The sequence below is a fragment of the Erpetoichthys calabaricus genome, chromosome 14 (assembly GCF_900747795.2).
Source record: "Erpetoichthys calabaricus chromosome 14, fErpCal1.3, whole genome shotgun sequence".
Taxonomy (NCBI): domain Eukaryota; kingdom Metazoa; phylum Chordata; class Cladistia; order Polypteriformes; family Polypteridae; genus Erpetoichthys; species Erpetoichthys calabaricus.
The window spans coordinates 60,167,343-60,193,005 of record NC_041407.2 but is presented as its reverse complement, the minus strand read 5'-3'; the positions used below and the strand labels follow the sequence as shown (position 1 = coordinate 60,193,005).

Genomic DNA, 25,663 nt, shown 5'->3' with positions numbered 1-25,663 from the left:
GATAGATAGATAGATACAGAAGCTCTTTAAATAAATACTAGATGTTTTAGTAAAGATATTTAAAAGAAAGAAATGTTAATGAAATATGATGTATTGGATGGCTTAAATTAATCTTTTTCATAGTTATATTCATTTCAGTTCTCTCAATTAGAATAAGATTTGCAAGATAAATTAATGTTTACCTTACTTAACAGGTGTAGTACTTAAACAACTACTTGAATTCAAAGTACGATAACATGTTGAAAATTAATGTACAGAACATACTAATGCGTCATTGATTTTTTTATAATTTACATATTAACTTTATATCCTAGGTTTAGATTTCCAGGAAGAATTGAAGAAGATGAAAATCATCTGCAATGATTTGGAGCTCACGATCTTTACCCAACGATCTATGCCTCGTATATAAAACTCCTAAAATACTCTGAATTATTTTATAATAGCCATTAAAAATAAGTTGCTGTGCTTACTTTTTAGATTTTTATTATGCATTGTATGTTGGCAACTGTCCATTTATGTACTCAAATCAATTGTTTTATTGAAAAATTGTATACAAATATATCTCTTTTCTGTTTCTTGAAACTTGCTCACTAAGGTTTTTCCTTTGATATTTAAACTAGGTACACCATCACTGGAAAAAAGCTACTCAGTGATGTACTGTAAAATTAATCATACAAAGTTTACTTAGAATAATTAATAAACAACTCAGTAATAACATAAAATTAACTTTAGTGTATGACAGGAATTGTTTTTGGTTCATCTTAAAAAGAATCACATTCAGGGGTTTAGGTTTTAACATATTCCTATAATCCCATATGGATAAATTAATATCTTGAAAAACAATTAAATGTGATATTAATTGATGGAAAAGCTACTGTTTATTTTTACTTAGATATTCATTTTACACAGAAGTTTGTTTTTCTTATTATACTAGATCATTTTGTTATAAAGAGAAAAAATAGAGTTAACAGATGACATTATGATAGAAAATAGACCATGTTACAGCATCTTGACTTTTGGTTAACTTAGACAGCTATGTCTGATAACCTGTAAACAATCAGAATTATTAAACCAAATAATTGGGTTGATTTTCTAGAATTATTAAAATGAACAATATTTTATTTACCAACTAATTTCTGCATTGTCTAATGTAACTCATAAAAATGAAGGGAACCACATGGTCTCTTGCCCCTTATGCCCGAGTGAAGAGACACCATTTATTTTGATTTGATTTTCTCAATTAGCCAAAAATATGTATGGTACATTAACTAAAATTGCTACACTTTATCCATGTTATGTGATACACCAAGGGTGTTTCAAATGAAAACACATTAAGGCTTGGTATATTCTTATGTTAAAAATTGTGCTGTGATTTAAACAAGATGAGTAATGAATGTAGGGTCATGTTGGACAGCAGAAGCACAGCAATTTCCTTTGCTATCTCACAGCTCCAGGGTTTGATTTTCAAAGTAGTCTCTCTGTCCTTGTGAGTTTCCTTCCACATCACTTTTTAGCACATGGGTGCTAAATCCATCCATCCATTTTCCAACCCGCTATATTCCTAACTACAGGGTCACGGGGGTCTGCTGGAGCCAATCCCAGCCAACACAGGGCACAAGGCAGGAACCAATCCTGGGCAGGGTGCCAACCCACCGCAGTGGGTGCTAAATGCCAACTCTAAATATTGGCTTTTTGTTAGTTACAATGAATGTGTACATACGTGTGCCAGTCATAGACTGGCTTTTCCATTAAATTAGGTTCCTGTAATGTCCATCCAATGCCTTGAGAACTCAGCTCCCTGCACCACATAAAAAGGTGGGTTCAGAAAATGGGGAACTTCATAACAATAACTGGAAATCATTGCTGTTTATTTAATAAATTCCAGAATAATCCAAAATTCCTCCCATGACTAGCTTAAGTTAAAACTCAGTTAAAAATCCATGGAATCGCAAATATTTTGATGAGAATTCAAGTCTTCAGTAAAGCTCAAATATTTTAAAACTAAAATTATCAGTAAAACTTCATAGCTGGAAGGAATCAAGTGCTGCTTTATTATGCTAATGTACACATATTGCATCTTGGGCTGCTGTAGTATTTGTGAGAGATCTTCGCTCGCATTGTTTTACATAACCAGCCTATCTTCTGAGTACTGTGTGTTCCTAATTAGTAATATCCCAGTCACATACAAACAAACATAACTAAAGGATAAACAGAGGCAAGTTTGCATGAGAGTTTAAAGTTATGGGAGCAAGGGACAGTACATAGATCTACAGAGATACACCCTTGTGAAAATTAATTGAAACAAACTCTGAAAACAACAAAAATCAGTTTTGCTCAATTTTTTATTATGAATAATATTAATATACTCACATTAGTACATGATATGATCTCCTTGACTCTTGAAAGTATCTGGATGCAATTTGGCCTGGAATCCACCATTTTTAACAGTTTTAGAGGATTTTGGGATCTTTGTACCAAACTTGTATTAGAGTCTAAATCATCTTCTCCATAGTTGTGCAGTCCATTCCAAGAAGTTATTGCTTACAAACAGACCACAAAGTTTCAGTTGGATTCAGATCAGGAGAGTTTCCAGGCCACTCCAGTATATTCATCTGATTCTCATTGAAAACTTTCTTCACTTGTTCCAATGTGTAACACGGGGTCAGATCTTGTTGAAAAACACCGGATCCACCAAATGGTGACCTATGGGATATCTAACATAGTCTTGGACACCTGCTGCTCCAAATGTGGCTCAGTGGAGGGTTTAATTCAATGCAATGCAATATTGTATAGAACTCTTCATTGAGTACAGGCTCAGAGTCCTTACACCTATTTACAAGTACAGTATATGCATTAAGAGTAATTTGATAAAGCACACAATATTACATACATAAACACAAAAACTGGTTTAAACAGAATACAAGAGTAAACAAAAGGTTATCAAAGATTAGGATAAGAAAATCATGATAATGTAAAATCTACTAACATTATAACTGAGGTACAGGCAGGTTTGTAAATGGTAACAGAGGAGAAGAAAACAAAGACTCCAGTCAACAGAATGCATGGAGAAAATAACATCTGTAGCACCTTAGAAAGACTTACAAAGAGAAAAGATACCATCCAGTCCATCCAGCTTGTTTGTTTATCTAATAGCTAAGTTGTCCCAATACCACATCCGGATACATTATAAAAGCTGTCAAGGTTTTCACTTAAACTGAGTCCTTAGGTTTCCAAAATCCAATAAATGTAGTTTTGTACATTTAAAAGTGGTAATTGAAATGACAGACATAATGTAATTTTCTACATTACCATATACTTTATAAACTTGAACAATGAATTTGTTTATTCTCTGATTGTAATGAACATGAATACAGTTATGCATCCAACCACTCATTCATTTTGTAACCACATTATCCAGTTCAGGACTATTGGGAACACAGGCCTATCCAGGTGGCATTAGGGGCAAGTCAGGCACTGTCAGAGAGGGCACCACCCATGCACATGATATTCAGTCAAAAAGAAAATGTATATGGATAGTGTTTCAAAACAACCACATTGTCCAAACATTTGTTTCCATTTATCATTTGCATGAGGCATGTAATCCATTAATGGAAGAGCATAATCACAGAGAGACACATTTGGAGGAACTCCTGAAACAGAACACATAATTGCAACATTTGTGCCATTCGATGCATTTTTTTTATATCAATCCAATGTTCATTATTATAACAACTAAAATGTGCCAAACGTTACATTTCATAATGATATGGAAAGGATTGGGATACAACCTCCAGTCATGAGTAATTATTACTGACAAATTCAGTGACAAATTCCAGGTAGTACCCAGGAAGAAGCAATAACAAAGTACGATTACTTATGTGAAGCAGCTGGCAAATCATTAGAACATGAATTCTCAATAGTAATCTTAAACTGACAGCTTAAATTTATTATTATTATTATTATTTATTTCCACGGAGGCAGGCTTAAAGTAGAGTAAGTGAAGTAAAAATTTATTTATAAAATGCCTATAACAGACAAAAGTCATAAAGCGCTGAACAATAAAACATAAAAAAATGAAATCTCTATATTATAAAAAAAATCTTGAGACAAGATGAGACTATTTCCAAGAGATTTTTTCAAGTCCCGCGAGACAAGACTATTGCCAAGAGATTTTATCAAGTCCTGCCCTCCTCTCAACCATTTCAGGTTAACAGCCTATGGTCCTCTCACCTCTCATTCATGTGAATGCTTTTGTCAGACACAGTTCCTGCGCTCTCAGCTCTTATAAATTTTTACATTTTCCTCACTTTAATTTCCCAATTAAAGAAAACTTATTATGTCCACATCTTAATGAAGAAATTTTGTCCTGAAGGGTTATCAACAGAAGAAATGAGTACATGGGTAATCCTAGTGTAGCAGTAGAGGCCTTTATCGACCTCTTGAACCCTCACGTACCACGCCAAACACCAGGTAAAAGTCCAAGACTTCTTTATTTTATAATAATACTGTGCACAAAGCACCCTCCACTCCGCACTACACATACAATAATTCAAAAATCAAGCACAAATACCAATCCTCCTCTCCCAGACACTTTGCCACCCTTCCACCCAGCTCAGCTCAATGTCTGGGCTTTCCCAGAGTCCTTTTATGCCCCCTGACCCGGAGGTGTTCCTGCCCAACAGTCCACAAGTCCTTATTACTTCCGGGTCAGGGTAAAAATCCTTTTCTTCAACCTGGAAGTACGTCATTTCTCCTGTTCATGTGACCAGGACCTACTTCCAGGTTATAGGGCACATAACAGTTTGTCAGCCTCCCTACAGCGACTCCCGGTGGCCCCCATGGTATCCAGCAGGGCTGTGCATACAAACTACAAGGTCCATGAGGTCCTGCTGGAATTTGGGGAACCTCCATGCTGTCGGGAGAGCTCCACCTGGTGGCCTGGGGGTGAGGGCCGGAATAGTTTGCCGGCCATCCATCACACTAGCACCGAGAAACAATGAAGTCAAACAAATTTACGTGAAAATTGTTGATCGGTTACATGGCAAATTGGTTAAATGCGTATCAATGGACTATGCTGAAACAGTTGGTGATTGTGCAGAAGATGAAAGCAACACATGTAAAATTTTAAAAGGCGACAAGAAATGTAATGTTGTACATCTTCCACGGAAAACATTAGACATCAAAGTAGATCTTCATATGCCATTTGTATTAAAACATTTACAGTTTCCCATTTGATCAGCTTTTGCTATGACAATTAATAAATCACAGGGGCAAACATTCAAAAAAGTTGGTTTATTTATTAGAGAGAAAGAAATGATATTCACTCACGGGCAGTTATACATTGTGTTGTCACAATGTAACTCCAAACATGGAATCAAAATTCATAGATATACTGACAAAAATTTAATTCCAAATATTACTTTTTCTGAAGTTTTACAGTAAAAATGTAAGTTTACAAAGTATTTGTGTGTTAATTTCAAAGCCAAACAGAACGAAAATGTATAACACAATGAATACCTCTAACGCAACATGAAACATAATTTTCTTTCAATTTATTACATTTTACTTTTTACTATGGTTAATTTCTCACTGTAATGTGAAATAGTTAGGTCTATTATACATATCAATTCTCATGAAAATAACAATCTGTTTAAACTGTACATCCACTTCCCCATATGTGAGTGGCAGAGCAGCAAAGTGGCTAGCGCATAGTGCCTGCACAGGGGTTGGCGAGCAAAGTCAGCATGGGGCAGAGCCCCCTAGTATTAAAACAAAATACATAGCAATGACAATACAAAAAACACCCACAGATGATAGCGCTACCCAAATGCCAGTCTGAGCAAATGCATCCCATGTTGACACCCTAACAGTTCAACAGATTCTGCTGAATCTCAAAGTCAGGGGAAGACTGTTCCATAACATGGCGACAATCCAATCCGCACTCTGCCAAAAGCGGATCCATCCCAGAAAACAAAGCCAAATGAAATCCAATTCTCACCAACAAAACCACTGCACTTTCCAGTCCAGTCCAGTGTCCTCTCTGTTCCCTCCAAAGTGCACAAACCGGAGCACCTCAGAGATGAGCAGGTAATTCCAATAGAAGTGATGGGACGGACACTTTCTGTTCACCCAGGTCATACCCCATCAGCTTTACGGCAGGAAGTCAAATGTCAAAGAGTGGTCAGTGATCGCAACAAAGCAAAGAACTGGATGAGCAACAAAAAGAAAAACAAACGCAATTAGAGCTGGGAGAGGCAGATGGTAAGCCAACCACAGATGGCATCTTGTCCAAGAAAAAAAAAAGTGTGACAAATATAAAACAGGAGAGAAATATTTGGAAAATGAAATCATTACAAAGGAAAAACTAAATAATGCACAAGCATCCAAAAAAACTGTCTGTGATATTTTGTTGGTATGCAAATAAAGAAAAATAACCTTTATTTTTACCTAATAAGAATTCAGTACTTAACGATTTAAGTTTTAAAATGATGACACTTTGTAAAATTTTAATTCCTGGGGTGATAGGCCAAAAAATAAGGATGAGACCCTCTGATCTAGATATTAAATAATGTCTCTGAAACTTTTATTAGTATACACTGCAAATACTTACTTAACCAGTTTATCGTGCAAAGGGTTGCTGGGAGCGGGAGCCTATATTGAAGGAAAGGACTGGACTGAAGGTGAGAAACAAGCCTAGATTAATATGAGAAAAAAACACAGACACTAATAGAACAGCACAGAAGTAGTGCTGCCGCCTCATAATACAGAGAGAATGTTCATGTCCTGGGAGCTCTATGCATGGTGTTTGCATGTTCTCCCTGGGTTTTCCGGTTTCCTTTCCATAAATGGCCTGCTGGGTTTATGCATGACCGAGCTGTTTGAAAAACAGGATGGATGGAGTCATTGAGAATGCTCAGGATGAAATATTTCTTTGAGATCAATAAAATGAATCAATAAGCCAATTCAAATGGTAATAAGCCTTCAAATATGTCATGTGCAATGTCAGGAGTGTAGCCAGTACTGACATGGAAATGAGAAAGACATGCAGACAGCACACACTGTCTTTTTACACCAGAACAATGCTGTGCAGTGTCTTTAGCTAACCTGACATGCATTTCATGCATCTCCTTACTTCGGATAGTAAATACACCAGAACTCAGTTCCTTTTCCTGGATTTCACACTTTGTTTTTACCATACAGATATGTGTTCACCTGTATAATTCTCAACAAATCCAACAATTCCATGTCCTCCCAAATTGTATGCTGTGACATTCTGCACTGTACCCTTAACAAAACCTCTAAGTGGCAAGACTATGCCATAAAGGTTCCAAAACTTTCTCATATACATATGACCTGACATCTTCACCTCTGCACAATAGAGCCAAATACATGGAAGATAATTAGGAATGAGAACCCGGCAGTAAATTGCCAAGACTCCAATAAATAGAACAAATTATGTGCTTTTTTCGGCATGTCCTTAGTGGGTTACAAATCTCAAAATCATTCATATACAAATTTAGCAAAACTTGCAGGTCTCCACCTGCCACAAACCTGTTGCCCTTGAAATACAAACCATCATGAAAAGACTTCTATACTAGATTGTGTTCTCCAATGTCTGAAATCAGATGTGTGTTTAAAGCCTTCTCAGGAATGTGATTAATACTTAAGGGCTGCTGTAAAAACCTTAAGAGGGGAACATATTGCAGTGTTCTCTTCTCCTTGACATCTTAGATATATTCTACTGGATCCACAACTTTGAAATTCTCTTTATAGTATTTTTGTGGTTAAGTGATGTTGCTAGAGGATAACCCTTTATAAACTAAATTAGAACTACACAGAGCAGGTGAAGGTTCTTCTGTGATTGGCTCGTCGGTTAGTAAGCTGTCTATTGAGTATGGCATCTGTTATGCATCTTGTACTACAAAAAGATGCAGTGCTCAACCAGTACTGAAGATCTTGAAGCAATTCATCAACTGTAGTACTTGGCACATGAAAAATATTTTCCAGCTTTAATAGAATTGCAGCAATTTTTTTATTCTATTTGAAAGATCATCTGGACTGCCTAAATCTACATCAGTTTCATAGTAAAAATCCAGCAGTATTCTTCTTTGTTTTCTGAACAGCAAGGTTCAACAGATTCAGCTGTACCATTACCATGAACTACACCATATTTAAAATCCACCAAAGAATGTGGGCTGTGTTTGAGAATTTTATGAGACCTAAAAGAAGTATATCTGTTTGATTTGTATTCACAGCCTTTGAACATAAAGGTCACAGTCTCGTCGTTTTTAGGTGATTACCTATAAGCACAAAATGTTCTGTTCCAAGTTCACTGAAAGCACACAATTGACAGGAAAATTAAATATGCCAGATTGCTTTCCAATATTGGCATGAGTCCTAGACAAATGTATTTTTTGTAGTACCAGGGCAATCAGGACAAACAAAATTCAAGTGATGACCACACCCAAAATGACAATGTTGTAGTTTGCATTGTTTGCAGGAGTTCTGATTGCCTGGATGCTTCAAAATCACTCTTTATAATGACACATTAGCCTGACAATAAAGAGGGAGAAACCTATAAACAGACAAGAAAAACAGACAAAAGAGATAAAAATATGTAAACGTGAGTATCAATGTTATTAAAGAAACCCCATAGAAGGAATGAAGATATTGCTGGATGTCTTTTCCTCTTGCAGCACACTAGATGGAAGCAGCCCCGGATATCGGTCCCCAGTGGGAGATGTACTCCGGCAGAGCAGCCCTGCTGGGGTCACTGGGTGCCGCAAGGTGGCACTGCAGGGAGACAAGCTTCCCGTTATAATAGGCTTCCATGTGATCTGGAAGTATTCCCATCAGGCATTTGCCCTGGCACCAGAAGTACTCCTGGGACCCTAATAAAAGCAACCGCACTCCCCAGAGTCAGAGCTGGGAAGAAGAGAGGCAACACTCCACTGGAGGAGGGCAGTGCGGTGGTGAGAGAGAATATTGTGAGAAAGAGAGAGAAATCTATGCTTTGTGTGACATTTGAGTATTGCGGTGTAATAAACATCACCTGTATTTGATCCTGGGACTCTGTGTGGGGCGGCATGGTGGCGCAGTGGGTAGTGCTACTGCCTCGCAGTTAGAAGACCCAGGTTCACTTCCCAGATCCTCCCTGTGTGGAGTTTGAATGTTCTCCCCATGTCTGTGTGGGTTTCCTCCGGGTACTCCAGTTTCCTCCCACAGTCCAAATACATGCAGGTTAGATGCATTGGAGATTCTAAATTGTCCCTAATGTGTGCTTGGTGTGCGGGTGTGTGTGTGTGCCCTGCAGTGGGCTGGTGCCCTGCCTGGGGTTTGTTTCCTGCCTTGCGCCCTGTGTTGGCTGGGATTGGCTCCAGCAGACCCCCATGACCCTGTAGTTAGGCTATAAAGGGGTTGGATAATGGATGGATAAACCCCTAACACCAAGAAAAGTTTAAAATAACATGCTTCATAAGAAATCCTAACACATTAGTGGCTCTCTCAATCAATCTAACAGTGAAGAGTTTAGACTAATGAACTTCCCAGAGGTGTATGTTGCTTCACAAGGAGAAGAGTCCTGTTCAATACCAAGGTTGAGGACAAGTAACACCTAAAAGTGGATTTCATTGTAAGGGCAAGTGGATGAACTGGTAGCATATTTTTATTTGGAAATCTATAAGGTTTCCAACTCTGTATGAAATACATTTGTCTCTTTATCTAAACTTTAAAGTGATAGTGGCTTTCCAGAAAGAAATCACATATAATGAAAGTATAAGTAAGGTTAAAAGTGCACAGAAGGGGTTACAGCCAGGGTGAACTCTGTTTTAAAGTAACTAAAGTTTCATCCATTATATATACCTTGACTGGTACACAGAGAGCTGGATGATGATCATGCAGAATTAGACCTATTAAGGTCACATAATTTTCAAACTTTTTCTAAATTGGATACCTTTACTAACCCTCTCATTTATAGATACTCAAAAAGTTTTCATGCTGCATTTTTAAGATTGCTGTTGGTGTATACAAAGCTGAGATTCCTTTTTATTTTACAGCACATCTTTGCTGTACAGCCCAAGTAGTCCCCGCGCATCAGCAGTCTTAATAGAGCTACCTAAACTACGGTGGAGCTAACAAGTGTTGTTTCTGACTGCAGTTAAAAGTCTGACTCCACTCAAGTTTTGTCACACCCCATTCTGACGGCTGCAGCTGGGACTCACTCATGCAGCCAGCGATCATACAGTCGTGCACTCTCTGTGACTTAGTTGAATGCTGAGTTTTCCTCTTAGCTTTCGACTGTTCCTGATGGCCAGATACTATACTGTACAGTTTTTTGTTTTCCTTGCTTGTCGTGATCTTTACAAAGACATTGTATCATGAAGTCATCCACATATTTTTCTCTGGGTATAAAAAGACCATTTTGATCAGCTGTGCCTAATAAAAAATTGTGATACAAAGCTGTGTTTTAAGCTGTGATGCATCTTTTGTTTCAGAAAAAAGCATCTTTTACTGCTTATATCAGAAACTCTTCCTTGAAATAAGACTATTGTGAAAGTGGGCTTATTTGACACTCTGTGGTCGACTGCTAGTTTGCATCCTACACTGCTGGAAGGGTGTCAGTCCCTTTATAACTGAATTTATATGAAATATAACTGAAAACGAGTTCACTTATGGATAGATAGCTGGATTGGTATTTCTGCTTATCTTTTGCTCATTCTACCTACGCCATTATGTCCTTTTGCACTTGCAGCTGTCTTACTTCTTAGTTTTCTGTGTTCCTCACCAATGATTTCACAGCCAATTTATTTGTTTGAGCTCTGACTCTACATTCAGTTCTGCTCATTTTCACATCTATACAATCCACACCACAATCAGGTATCTGTGTTTGCACATCCAGGTACTGTAAATTCTGACATTCGAACATGTATTTCAGGCTTTAAATTATTCTGTTCTTAACCAGTCCATGAAGCCACCAAGATGCCCATAACAACACTATAGGAATTACAGTACATACTAAATTTGTTCAGGAGTGTAATAAATCTCAGCCTCTTCAAAAAATAACAAAACTAAAGCCATGAGTAACAAGTTAGAAAATGTACACATGGCGTAAAATTCAGGTACATTCGGCAACTAAGTTAAGTGATATGAAAGTTGAAGTATTTCCCATGTTTTATTTAATTCATCCAAGAGTCTGTGAGGGCTCAATAGGTTTCATACACAGCAGATTTAAAATTCAAATGATGGCATTGATTGATGTGTGTCAATGGTGGAGTGTCTCTGACTGTTGTTCAGTTTTCTTAAACATAACATTTATGAATATTGTAGAAAAGGCGCTATACAAGCGCCCAACCCGGCACAGAAGGACACAGAAGCACGTATAAAACAAGGACTTTTTATTTTTTTCTTCACCCATGGGCGCACATCTTCCTTGTGACCCACAGGCAAAACACAGTCCCAAAAGCACTCTTTCCACACAACAACAATCCTTTCTCTTCTCCCACCTTGGCACCACCACTCCTCAAGGGCAACCTCGTCCTCTTCCTCCCGATTCTGGCTCATGAGTGATGGATGCTGGCCCTTTTTATAGCCCACCCGGAAGTGCTCCAGGTGCTTGATCGCCTGTGGCTAATTGCACTTCCGGGTGGGGCTGCAGAGATGTCCAGGTGGGTTCCTGGCTCCATTCAGCACCCCCTGGCGGCCACCCCAGCTCCCCACAGGGTTGTGGAGAACTCCATCTCCCAGGAAACCCTGCGGGAAATTGAGGCACCATCATCAACCAGGGAGGCTGCCACCAAGCGTCCCGGGGGAGGTAGTGAGATGTCCATAGCTGCTCCCGTGGAACATATACAGAAGGCCCGTCCCAGCCGGGCATGGGATCCGGCCGCCTGTCACAATGTATACCCATAGAGTAAGTAGTATCCAAAAATTACCAATTGGAAAATATCTATTAATGTAAAATGACCAATATTAGCATAAAGTCAGTATCAGTATTATCCTTTGAAAGAAGACAAGGAATTGAAGTAAGTTCCCCATCCAGCTATTCATATTAGTTAAACAGTAATTCATTAAAATTACATCAATAAGTAAGACCTTGGAAAGGAACTGATTTACTGTAAAATAAGAACACAAATGGTATACGATAAGCAAGAAAATCAGGGTTGCCCCGATTGTTTGTGTATCTCTGGGACTGAAAGATAAAGGGCTGGACGCGATAGATCAGGGTCTTAAAGTCACTGAAACCTCCCACTTCCTGGTGCCACTGTCCATTTTTAAACCCATCCTATGTTTAAATCAGTTAGGCCAGCTGCACCTTTCCCGTGTTATTAATAGATAGATAGATAGATAGATAGATAGATAGATAGATAGATAGATAGATAGATAGATAGATAGATAGATAGATAGATAGATAGATAGATAGATAGATAGATAGATACTTTATTAATCCCAATGGGAAATTAATAATTAAAAATAATTACCTCAAACACAATTTAGCTGCAGGTTAACGTCAGTTCTTTACACTAACCATTTACAGATAATATTATTTAATAATTATTTGAGTCTTATATGTACTTACATAATTGCTTTTCCCTTCCATTTATTTCCAGAAAAGTGATGTTTTTGTACTCTGTTAATTAACTTTCTTAAAGTAGCCAGAGAAGGCTACTTCTGTGTGATTGTGAGCTATTTACGCACGCGCTCTACACGGTGTCTGACTCACTTGTATTGGGCCTCTCAAACAAGTAAAAGAAGAAAATGTGCAAAATATATAAGTTCAGGAAACCATTCTCAAGATAATATTGAAACAGTAAACTAATTTGTCATTGAAGTCACACAGAACGTTTCTTTGTTTTCTTTTCAATCGTAAATTTTGAAAGTTTAAAACTTTATACAGTGTGAGCTGTTCGAGATATATGAAGTAAAATTGATCTTTCTTTACAAATTGTCACATTTGAAGAAAATTGGTCCACTGGGGTCTAGCTATTTCAAGCGGACACACAGACAGACATGCCCTTTCACAACAGGTGCTTCGCGCATTATATATGAATGCACCTAAAAAGGCTTACATTGGTCCTTACCTACACTTAGAAGATTCAGACAAAAAAATGATATGCTCTGAAGGATGAAAGTTCGAATTTTTGCTGTTATGTTAAATGCTACATTTATTGCAAATCTAACACTAACATATACTGTAAATCCTATTCGTCATATTATTATAATACTAAATAATGTCTCTGCTTTTGAGTCCGGAACACTTATGAAGGTATGATAGGAAGAAAAATTGGGAAAGGACACTGAAGTTGAGGAGATCTGGAACTTAAGAAAAGATTGTCCTCTTAGCAGGACAATGGCACACATCATGTAGTCAAAGACTGGAGTTGCTTAAATAAAAAAAAACCCTGTCAAGATACAAGCTGTGTTCCATTTGAACTGGGAAGAAGGAATTTCTGAGTTCCCAGTAGGAAGTTTCATATGGAACATTCCCACAAGTCAGATTTCCTACTAGGAAAGTTGACAGAGCTTCACCAAACCCGACCTCAAAGTCAAAGATGGCTGTAACAATAAGTGAAAGCTGTAGTATTACACTGTTTATTGGCACTTCTGTCCAATTGTGTCTCATTATATCAGTAATGCATACAGTACTGCCCAACTTCTATCAGTGGACATGTTGCTACAATGTTTGGATGTGCAAAATACCACTTAATGCATCTTTCAGTAGTCTGTATTCTGAAACAGCAATCACAGCAAAGGTTTTCCTGGAGGCATCCATATTGGTTTTCCAAATGTTTTACTGGAACGTGATGTCATTAACTAGCTCCAACCCCTCAGTTCTAAGGTAAATGGAATGCAGCAAACGTCAGCCCAAATGTGAGACAATTTTCAAAGTAAAATGGACAGGACACTACCTGTCAAATATACATCTGTCCAAATATTGTCTCAAATGCATACTGTATGCTTTCCCTTTTTATAACTAAATTTGATTTTGAAAAAAAAAATATTTTCACAATTTGAGCCTAGTTGTTTTTGGTAATCAAAGGCTGCCCTAAATCACTTGTTCATCACTGTATGCTCCAAACCTTAACTTACTGTGCATGTAGTCAATCAATCTGTTATCTTTATTCAATGTTCTAATATGATTGCTCATTTATATCACTAAATGCAAAACATGGTCTTCAAGGAAAAGCACACTATTTTATTGTTGACTTTTTACTGAAGCTCTTTAAATAAATAAATAATAAATTGGTAAATAAATAAATATTTGCACACACTTTGGCCTGAACATACACCAGAATGACTATAAAGCAAGAAATTAAAAAGAAAGGAAAATTGTGATATATAAAGAAGCTTCATTAACGTTTCTTGACACACTTCTGCTGAATACAGTGATCCCCCGCTATATTGAGGTTCAGTTATCGCGCCCCTGCTACATCGCAGATTTATTATTATTATTATTATTATTATTATTATTACTAGGGGGCTTTGCCCCCTGCTCACTTCGCTCGCCCACCCCCGGGTTTGGTTTACCGGATAAACAATTTAAAGAGATTGTTATTTTCATGGTAATTGTTACATATGCATTATTTTCATTTTTACTTCAAAACTTTTGTACAAACAATATTTGTCCTTTATTTCCTGCCCTGGGTGTGGTTAAATCTCTTTCTCACGGGACTTATAACACTGCTCATGTTGTGAAGGGGGGTTCTGAACGCACGCTAAAGAGATGCGATCGGTTCAGCTGCTGTCTTGCTGCTGCTGCTGGCCAGCTGTGTGTTGTGCTTGTTGCGCTTTGTGTCAATCACTTAAAAGCCTTTACAGCAGCTGTCCTTTTGCCACTTCACGTCTCTGCCGCTAGCATTCTGAAGGAGGAGGACGTGGAGGGGGTGTGAGGGCTGAACGCACGGTAAGGAGAAGTGCTCGGATCATATGCTGGCTTGCTGCAGCTTCTGCTGGCTAGCTGCATGTTCTGCTTGTCGTTGTTTTAAGAGCTGGGAGCACCTGAAGTTTGTCTGCCAAAAGCATTCCAACAACTGCTAGATTAGATGTCAGTGAACTTGTTTTAAATTGTTTGTAAGTAGGGTGTGACATGCAAAAGTCACCGTCTCATGGGTTTTGCTTCCTAAGCTTGTAATGTCTAGTGTTGTGTGTCTTCAAAGTGTCTCTTCGAGAGGATCTGGTCTTGATCACTTCGCTCAACCCTGAACGCACGCTAAGCAGAAGTGGATGGATCATCTACTGGCTTTGTGCTGCTTCTGCCAAGATGCCTGTTCTGCTTGTCGCTGTGAGCATCAATCATTTAAAAGCCTGTACAGCAGCTGTCCTTCTGTCTCACTGCCTTGTCTTGCGTGATGTTAAAATGTCTCTCACGGGATGTCAGTTGTCTTCTGAGAAGATCAAGCCTCGTCTCCCTGGTCTCCCTGCCAAGATTTTTTTTTATAATAGAGAGATGTTACTCATATCCTTAGCCCAACATCCACATATCATATGTGTTTACAAAGTTTGTTTTAATAAGTTTACATGTGTTTAAAGCGTGTGGGAGGGGTATTTTAAGGCTTAAACTATAAAAAAATGTTTATTTATATGGTCTTTCTATATCACGTATTTTCACCTATTGGGATGGGTCTGGAACGTATCTTCTGCGATAGGCAGGGGATCACTGTAATTCCTTGGCTGAAAATCCTCAGTGTTAGCGTGCCAGAGAGAGGATGTGTAGCATTGTTCATAATGACACTCAGTTTTATTTTTCTCCTTTGCTCCAACCTCCAGGGGCTCAGAGTAGGTCCTATAACTGAGTTTGCCCATTTAATTAGCTTGTTGATTTGGTGGGCCTCTCTTAAAGTAAGGTTACAAACCTAGCACACCTCAGAATTTAAAATTGCACTGACCATCACAGAGTTATAGAAGATGTGAAGGACGTCACTTCCCATATTAAAGGAACACGATCTTTTAGGAAAAAGAGCCTGCACTGCCCTTTCTTATTCCTCTGTGTTCCGAGACTAGTCCAACCTATCATTAATGTGGACCCCCAAGTACTTATAGGAACTGATCACCTCTACATCCACTCCTTGAATAGTGACCAGACACAGAGACTCTTTGGTGCAGCAAAAGTTAATAACCAGTTCTTTGGTTTTGCTAATGTTAAGATGCAAACAATTCTTTCTGTATCAACAAACAAAGTTTTCCACCTGACTCCTATACTCCGTCGCACCCCCTTTATCAATACACCCATATTCAGGGTCACTTCAACACTGTCATGTAATAGGAATGTCTTTGGGGTGTGAAAAGAAAACAAACAAAAAAACTACGCACACACTTAAAGTAAAGTGTTAACTCCTTATAGTGACTAGGCTCTCTTAGCCATCCATTAAGAATTTTTTATTGAATGGTTAGGTTTATGTTTACAGTTCTATTTAAAACAGTCATTAAGAAAGTAAATGTTAATTCAATATGTGAAGTATTATAACTCAGGTCAAATTATTCATAGAAAAGTCTTTTTTCTTTTCTAAACTTCTCTTATTTAAAAAATCCAGCAAGGAGAAGAACACTATATAAAAATATTTTACTTTCGATTTCTGAGAACCTGAGTGGTAAGTTTCAGTTTTCCGTGCCGTCAGGATCGTGAGCTGACATGTAATATGAGAAGTTGTGGTGAACGTTCCAGTGTTTTGCAAGACAAAAATCAGCTGAGGAAATTCTGCTAAGTCCTGACTGAAGGCCTACAGTGTGATTGTTCACAGAAATACATAAGAAAAGAAATCGAACTTAAGTAATATTTAAAAGATTTAAAAGGTAAGAAAGTTTATACCTGCTTTATTGTAGTTAAGCTATTTGAATAAGTGTAAACTATTACTTAATTGAATGTCCTTTTAAAATATGCTCTATAAACACAGATGTTACAACAATTAAGCTTCAAAATGATCAATCATACTACAGAAGCTGATATCATTTAAATTACAGAAAAACTGCATTTACTGTTGCACAATAAAGAATTCTGTTGTATATGAAAGCAGATAATGTACAGACTATAGTGCAGTTTTTGCATAATTTTGTTGAAAAAATACTTTACTGAGACCTAACAATATTAGATTGTGATTTCTCCCTTGCCTTCTAAGGAACTAGATTGAAATGTAATGCATATGCACGTACACTCTTAAAAATAAAGGTGCCAGACTGGTTCTTCAGAGCAATGCCATAGGGGAACCATTTTTAGTTCAGAAAAGACTCATACACATAAACGTTCCAAAAAGAACCTTTATTTATTTAGATCCATAAAATGCTCCATACAGTAAATAACCATGAATAGATAGTAACATATACCTGAGAAATACCAAAGGGTCATGATTTTCAAAGGACTCTTGCTGCATGCAATAATAACACAGGTTAAATCCAGGTTTTCGTAATCTGTTTGTGCCCTGGTAGGTACTCTGTTATACATGAAGGATTTCAGAGATTTTTTTCTACATATTAGAAAGTTTTTCAAAGCACAAAGAACCCCCTTCATGTGCAGAATGAAACGGTGCTTTGTCAAGCAATAGTTCTACGAGGAACCAGTAAAGTACAACTCAGTAAAGAACTGTAAAGTGTCATTAAAGAACCATTATTTTTAATAGCGTGGAACATTTCATTTTGGTATCGTTTTATTGTGTCATAATTAAAAAGATTATCAGCTAAATGATAGATTGCTTTACACTACGGCACACAATTTTCATGTCAGTTTAAAATGCAATACAAAAGTATATTGCATTTTCATTTTTGTCTACAGATTGCATGCCATAACTAAAAGCACAGCAAACATGTTTCATTTCACTTAGCAGCAATGACCAATCACTGTCAAGACTTGTGACAAGGTGTATTAACAGTTGAGGTAAAAGGTGTTCCTTGAGTGTTTACCCAACGCTAAAGGTTTTGAATGGGGAACTGATAAGGCAGGAGATCCTCCATCTCATTGAATGGGTAGAAGCTGGAGACAGAAATGACGATTTCATTCTCTTCCGTGCCAAAAGAAGAAAAACGTATAATATCCTGGGTATCCCAGGAAAAGATGTCTTTTATGGCTAGAGCAAGCTGTTCAATGGAGCTCTGCTATGCCAGACTTCATTCAGCCTTTCTAAAGCCCCAGATCAGGAAAACGACACACCTTTATTTTTCCTTTAAAAAGTTATTTTCTTTTAGTCTGGAGACGAATAAAGGGGATGACCTGGTTGGTGTCCCAAATATCTGTTGTTGTCACAACTGTTATTGAGCTACCTGACCACAGTCTGGTTTTCATGGAGGGTGTGATTAAAAAACTACAAAGAAACCAGCCTCAGTGATACTAACAAATGTTTCATTGTATTCAGTATTTAGTTAAAACCGCTAACAACCCACATCTCGAAATTGTAACTGCACAGCTCACTTTAACGTGTATGATAACTAAAACAGCTTTAGACAACCTAACATAAGAGTAAACATTTTCAGTAAGGCCTAAAATATACTTTTCGCTGTTTCGGTTGATCGCCGCTAGAACACAGAAATGTTTAGGGGTGGAATGCCTGTTATCCCAATTGTTGATGCTGAATAGTCATTTGATTACATTTAGTTTTGGCACGATCAAAGCGTGGTCTTCAATTGAAATATAACACATTTGCTTTGCTGATAGTTATCACACGTGATCTATGGACATGAAATGAAAATGCAGCACACTTTTGCAATGCATTTTAAATTGAACCAAAAATTGAGTGTTGTAGTGTAAATCATTTGGTTGATGTGCTTTTAATTACGGCACAATAAAACCATGCCAAAAAGAAATGCACCGTGTGCATGTACATTATATTTCAATCTAATTTTGCATTTTATTTTGGTACAAGTAACCTTCCATAACCTGCATGGGTTTAATCCCCAGCCCTTGTATTATCTAAAATGTGAACAAAACTACTTTCAAGAGATAACTTCAGTGATGGATACCTCAATGAATTTAAATTCTATGGACACAAACCTGGAAGCTACTGGTAAAGCATGTTACATAACATAGTGAACAGTGTAACAAAGCCACACAGATGACTTAATTGTCGAACAGCATGGGCTTCATTTCTTGTAACACAAGGTGACTGAGTGTTTGCTGTGCTATCTGGGATATACAGCACCAAATGAATAAAAATTGATTCTTCCTTCATTTTAACTGGCCTTTGGCTGACTTGCTTTTTATAGTGAGTTATAGACCACCCAATTTAATAATATCGAAGGGGAAGTTTATAGGGAGATATTGTAGTCATGGGGGACTTCAATTATCCAAATATTAACTGGAATAACCTTGTAGGAGCACAAGAGCAGGAGTTTTTAGAAGTAAACAGTCACTGTTTTTTAACACGGGGTGAAGCCTGTCTAGATTTAGTATTTTGTAATAATCAAGATAGAACTGAGGGTGTAGAAGTGACCACTAGAGTCAAGTGACCATAATATAATGCCATTCTCAGTATTTTGTAAGATTGCAGATGCAAAGACTAAAATTGTTAATTTGAACTTTGGTAGGGCAAATTTTGATCAGATGCGACAAAGTCTAAGGAGGATACACTGGGATAAGCTTTTAAATGTGGAGACAGTCGAAGAGCAGTGGAACAGGTTTAAAAATGTTTTACATGTAATGCAGGACAGATACATACCTAAATTTGGAATTAATAGGAAATTTTTAAAAACTCCACAGTGGATTAATAAATATTTAAAAAAGAAGCTGCAAAGGGAAAAAACTGCTTTATAAGGCATATAAGACTAATGACTGTAAAGTGAATCGTAGAGCGTATGAGAACATGAGAGCAACCATTAAGAAGGATATCAGGGAGGCTAAAAGACAGTTGGAGAGGAACAGAGCTGATAAGGTGAAAGAAGACTCTTAAGAGATTCTTTCAGTATTTTAGCAGTAAAAGAACAGTCAAGGAGGAGGTGAAGTGCATCAGAAATAGTAAAGGGGAATTAAAAGATACAGACAATGAAAACTTACATTTTTCTGAGGTCTTCACAAGTGTGCAAGTGGATAACCACCCAGAGGTAAACAGGACTACTAAGGAGGTACTGAGGGATTTGGAAATTGTCGAGGGAGAAGTGCTGCTCAGATTAAATAAGCTGAAATCAAACAAGTCACCAGGACCAGATAATATTTACCCTCGAGTTCTTAAGGAGGCTAGCGAGTACATATATAAACCCATGACACTTATTTTTAGGAAGTCACTGCGCACTGAAGAGATTCCAAAGGACTGGAAAATGGCAAATATCTTCTCATTATATAAAAAAGGTGAAATGGCAGTTCCAAGCAACTATAGGCCAGTAAGCTTAACATGCATCACAGGAAAATTAATGGAAGGAATTATTCAAGATACGATTGAGCAACACCTAGCAAGGACAGGAGTTATTCTGAACAGTCAGCATGGGTTCAGAAGAGGGAGGTCCTGTTTTACTAACATGCTGGAATTCTATGAGGAGGCAATAAAAGGATTTGATCAAAGTGGAGCATATGATATTATTTATCTTGACTTTCAGAAAACATTTAATAAGGTACCACATGAGAGGTTGGGCATCAAATTAAAAGAAGTGGGAGTTCAGGGTGATGTTTTTAGATGGGTGCAGAATTGACTCAGACAAAGGAAGCAGAGGGTGATGGTGAGAGGAACCTTATCACAATTGGCCGATGTTAAGAGAGGTGTTTCATAGGGGTCAGTGCTATTTTTAATATATATAAATGATTTAGAATATAAGTAACAAGCTGGTTAAGTTTGCAGATGATACCAAGATAGGTGGATTAGCAGATAATTTGGAATCCATTATATCATTACAGAAGGACTTGAATAGAATAGAGACTTGGGCAGATTTGTGGCGGATGAAATTTAATGTCAGTAAATGTAAAGTATTACACATAGGAAGTAGAAATGTTAGGTTTGATTACACAATGGGACATCAAGAGTACACCTTATGAGAAGGATTTAGGAGCTGTAGTGAACTCTAAGCTATCGACTTCCCGACAGTGTTCAGAAGCCATTAAGAAGGCAAACAGAATGTTAGGTTATATAACACGATGTGTGGAGTACAAGTCTAAGGAGGTTAAGCTCAACCTTTATAATGCACTGGTGAGGCCTCATCTAGAGTACTATGTACAGTTTTGGTCTACAGGCTACTAAAAGAGCATAGCAGCAGTGGAAAAGGTTCAGAGAAGAGCAACTGTTATAATATGTTTTATTATTATGTTTAAATGTCACTGTTCTCTGTGCCCACTGTTATGGACTCATTCATACAGGCAGACCAAGTATGGTACACAGGGGCATAGCATCAGCATTTAGAATTGCCGAGCCAAGCACAGGACTACAGAGCCAAAGACAACTGGAGAATTGAATAGTCAGCCTAAAGACAGACTAGTATATTTCTGTCTTTTGCCAGCACACCATCTTCTTTCCTTGTTGGGAGAATGAGAACTGTATGTAGGCATTGTGCTATTCCTGTATTTTTGAAGGTGGGGTTTGAGTCCTTTCCTGTCCTTGTTTGGATCCAAGAGAAGGAGCCTGCACATGGAGCAACCAGAATATAAGGATGGACCTACGGCCAACACTTTGAAGCTGCCGGGCGGAAGATTATGTCTTCCATCCGAGGCCGGGTGGAAGATTATGTCTTCCGTCCGGTGAAAATCCTTTCAGTGTGGTAACGAAAGATGGCAGACTGTGTAGGTCAAGATACCCACATTGCTTGATATGCCTGTCATAAGCTTCCCGCTTGTAATACCGCGTGAACCCGTTAATAAAGAGCTAAATTATCCTTTTTACTTCTCGTGTAATCTTGTAACCATCTTATTGCATGCTGGAGGGGGATAATACCTTTTTATTTATAATTATTTAAATTCAGGTTAATTAAAACGCCGCAATTGAAAAGAACACATTTCCAGAGAGCTAATGCCTCTTAAGGAAACAGCAACTAGGCTGATTCCAGGGCTACAGGCATTGAGTTATGAGGAAGGTTTAAAAGAGCTGAACCTAAACAGTTTAAGCAAATGAAGATTAAGAGGTAACATGATTGAAGTGTTTAAAATTATGAAGGGAATTAGTACAGTGGATCGAAACTGTTATTTTAAAATGAGTTCATCAAGAACACAGGGATACAGTTAAAAATTCTTGTTAAGGGTAAATTGCATGCATACATTAGGAAGTTTTTCTTTACTCAGAGAACGATAGACACTTGGAATAAGCTACCAAGTAGTGTGGTAGACAGTAAGACTTTAGGGACTTTCAAAACTCGACTTGATTTTTTTTGAAGAAATAAGTGGATAGGACTGGCAAGCTTTGTTGGGGTGAATGGCCTGTTCTAGTCTAGATTGTTCTAATGTTCTATTCCTACCTGGCTTGAAATTTGCTATCACACTTATGACTGCAAATTCAGATCACACTATCAATCCCTTCCTGAGCCTGTTTGATATGAACTCTGAAATTTCATTTTTAACACTACTGCCTGTTACTGATTAGCCTAAAAGGTGCGTCCTTACATTACAAGTGAAGATCTTCCCTCCCACTACAACTAGGGCAGCCAACATGAGCTTACCAAATAGAAATGAGGTGAAAATATATGTAAGTTAGTAGAAGTTGTAAACTCCGTGCATCGAGATATTCTGAGATATGTCAGTTTTGATGTAAATTTTATAATCACAAATCATGGCGTCAGAGATTGACAACAAGATGCATGCTGATTAACACATGCATGTAAAAAATGTTCACTATACTCTGTACTCATGATAATAGTGACTCTATAAACCTTTATATTCCAAATAGAAATGAAAAAAGATGGAGCAGAAGAATAAAAGGCCTATATAGTCCATATAAAGTTTGAGCAATTGTAAGGCATTTTTGGATAAATATGTTACTTTTACTGTTGTGTCAAAGCCTGCTGATTTTGTCAAATTACTGATTATGTATTATTATATCTGACTACTAATGTACCGCTACAGAGGACTGAAAAGTTATATTTAAGGAGATGAAAAATGAGACATAAAATCGTAATTATAACCAGGTCTGTGCCAAAAAAAATCTGTAGTATCTGTCATCAAAGTTCTAAACAAAGCTCAAAAACTGTTGACAAGAAACTGAGAGCTATAAGTCTTCTGGTAGAAAATGCTAACCAGAAACAAACATGCTACTGACCTGAAGCAGGGGTTCTTGGTCCTGGGGACCCCCTATGGCTGCAGGTTTTTGTTCCAACCAGCTTCTTGTTTTTTAATTGGAATCTTGGGATAATTAAGTGAACTGTTATTGCCCATATTCTGCTTTTTTGGGAACAATAAAGAAATTAGAAATCTAGGTTTGGTAAAAAATATATATATATATTAAAATGTACTGTACTAAGCAGTTATATGGGAATGATGTATTTTTTTCTCTTTTTAACAATGTTTTCATGTAGATTTTTATTCTATTTTTCTGGGTGTTCTAATTGTTTAATTAATCCATTGTTTTCTAATTAATGCTAAAGTGGTTGCAGCAGTTCATGATTCAGTGTCATTTGACTGGGTGTCTGCTCTGTTTGTTTTAATTGTCATTATTACGATACAATGAAGGGAGCAAACTGCACAGAGAAAGGGTAAAATATAATGAAAGCAACAAAAGTGAGTTAAGCATTTAAGTCAAGTCAAGTCAAGTTGGGGAGCATGCACTGGCACAGTGCGTTGCCATACCCACTATACAACGAAACAACTCGGGATCCCGGTTTGCAGCCCCCCAGGCAGACACGCGGTCCAGTCCCACCATCCGGAAATGACCCTCTATCTGCCGCAACAAGGTGTTACGTGGGCGACCCCTTAGTCTGGTCCAGCCACTCGGGTCCCCAACAATGAGGATCTTATGAGCCGGATCACCCTCGGGGAAACGCGCCACATGGCCATAGTGCCATAACTGACGCTCCCTCACAATGCAGGTAATGTGCCTCTTTCGGGACTCCATGAGCAACCGTTCATTTGACACAAAGAAAAACCAACGGTACCCAAGGATTTTCTGGAGAGACACAGTATCAAAGGAGTCAAGTCTTTGTCTCAGGTCACTGGATGGCGTCCATGTCTCGCAACCATATAGCAAGACAGGAAGCACCAGGACTCTAAAGACTTGGATCTTCGTCCTTGTGCATAGATATCGGGAGAGCCACACACCCCTTTCCAGCAACCTCATGACCCCCCCATGCTCTCCCAATCTGTCTACTGACTTCACAAAAGTAGTGTTTTTTTCATTTTAAGTCTTCATCTCTCAAAAACTGAATGTGATAGAGTAATTCTGTTGCCAGATTTGTATTCAGCACTCTCAGATCTATGAAGAACAACTAAAACTAAAAATGGAAAGTTAAGTAATAAAATACCAATCATCCGGGTTTTTGTAAGGCTAGTATTTATAAAAAATTAACTTAAACCTTTTAGTATACTTACAGTGTATACTTTCAGATTTACATTCTGCAGATTTTGAGATTTATTTTATGTCATCTCATCTTAGAATTCTTTTTCAGGGTCTTATGAGAAGTGTGAAGTGACACAGGAGTTTCTGACACAATGGATCAAAGTGCCATCATCAAAACGATGCAACAGTTTCTCAGCGATCAACAGAAGGAGGCAGAACAGAAGAGGAAAGAAATGGAAGCAATGATGAGCCTATTCACATCTACCATATCTAAACCCCATGAGCCAAACTTTGGTCCTTTGGTTAAGATGACCCCAGAAGATGACCCTGTGGTTTTCTTGAAAATATTTGAGAGAGTGGCAAATCACTGTAGCTGGCCTGAGGAGACATGGCCCCTGAAGTTAGCTCCACTTCTATGTGGTGAAGCTCAGAGGGCCTTTGCAGATTTGGATGATGTAAGTGCGCGGTCTTATACTAAAGTCAAAACAGCCATTTTGCATTGCTTCAGGCTGACTTCTGACTCATACAGACAGCAGTTCCATTCACTGAAGCTGCTGCCTGGTGAGTCCCCTCGCATTTTTGCTCAAAAACTAAAGGATTTAGCAAATAAGTGGCTTATGCCTATGGAAACTGAAAAAATGAAATTATTTGACAAAGTTGTGTTGGGACAGTTCATGCTGGTTTTGCCAAAAGAAGTTCAGGAACAGGTGCAGATGCAGCAGCCTGAAGATCTGGAATCTGCGATTAAATTTGCTGAGGAATTGTCTGATATTTCATCAAACCCTGAAGAAGGTCCTTCTCACCAAATGTTTAGGTTAGCAAATGACCTCAGAAATATCCCAACATCCTCAAATATGGCTTGTAATGTTTCACCTCTCGGACAAAGAGCAGATTGTGTGGTAAACTTCTCACCTCGGCTCCAACAGGAAGCTGCTTCTCCACGTTGTGATGACAGTTACATTTCCATATCTGAAGAAATGACTGATGTTCCGATGAACCTTGCATTACAACAGACAAGTAAGAGTAAATCTAGGTGTTAACATTATTGTTACCATTTTATGAAATTAGAATAATCATCTATTAATGCAGAAGATTTAAAGATTGTAGCTCTCGTCCAACCTTAACATCTTCTAATCTTCTTTCAATAACAACAATTAGTTATCATTTCAAATATTTAAAAACTGAGAACACTGTCATGAACAATACATATAAAACTGCATCAATTAAGAGCTTACATATCTGTATGCAAATAAGATATGAATGTAAACAGTGTAAATGGTTTAAAGGTA

At 37.8% G+C, this 25,663-nt stretch overlaps 2 protein-coding genes and 1 long non-coding RNA gene across 6 annotated transcripts in view; 2 read left to right on the top strand and 1 right to left on the bottom strand.

Moving 5' to 3' along the window:
• LOC127525850 (uncharacterized) overlaps positions 1 to 810 on the bottom strand; it is a 121,993-nt gene extending 121,183 nt beyond the window's left edge. Inside the window, exon 1 of the long non-coding RNA XR_007933424.1 lies at positions 685 to 810. This is a non-coding gene — a long non-coding RNA (uncharacterized LOC127525850). The remainder of the gene's footprint in view (positions 1 to 684) is intronic.
• Positions 1 to 1,133, top strand: part of LOC114665275 (nuclear GTPase SLIP-GC-like) — a 170,475-nt gene extending 169,342 nt beyond the window's left edge. For all 3 annotated transcript variants that reach the window (XM_051918743.1, XM_051918742.1, XM_051918740.1), the window contains exon 19: positions 321 to 1,133. In XM_051918743.1, coding sequence (XP_051774703.1) covers positions 321 to 409 — 89 coding nt within the window. In that variant the 3' untranslated portion in view covers positions 410 to 1,133. The remainder of the gene's footprint in view (positions 1 to 320) is intronic.
• A 15,532-nt stretch (positions 1,134 to 16,665) lies between these two features.
• The window catches only part of LOC114664284 (nuclear GTPase SLIP-GC-like), a 38,216-nt gene continuing 29,218 nt past the window's right edge, over positions 16,666 to 25,663 (top strand). Inside the window, exons 1-2 of one of the 2 annotated variants that reach the window (XM_028818323.2) lie at positions 16,666 to 16,785; positions 24,484 to 25,391. In XM_028818323.2, the coding sequence (XP_028674156.1) occupies positions 24,527 to 25,391 (865 nt within the window). In that variant the 5' untranslated portion in view covers positions 16,666 to 16,785; positions 24,484 to 24,526. Of the gene's footprint in view, positions 16,786 to 24,470; positions 25,392 to 25,663 lie in introns of both variants that reach the window. The other variant, XM_028818322.2, reaches the window with a different exon arrangement.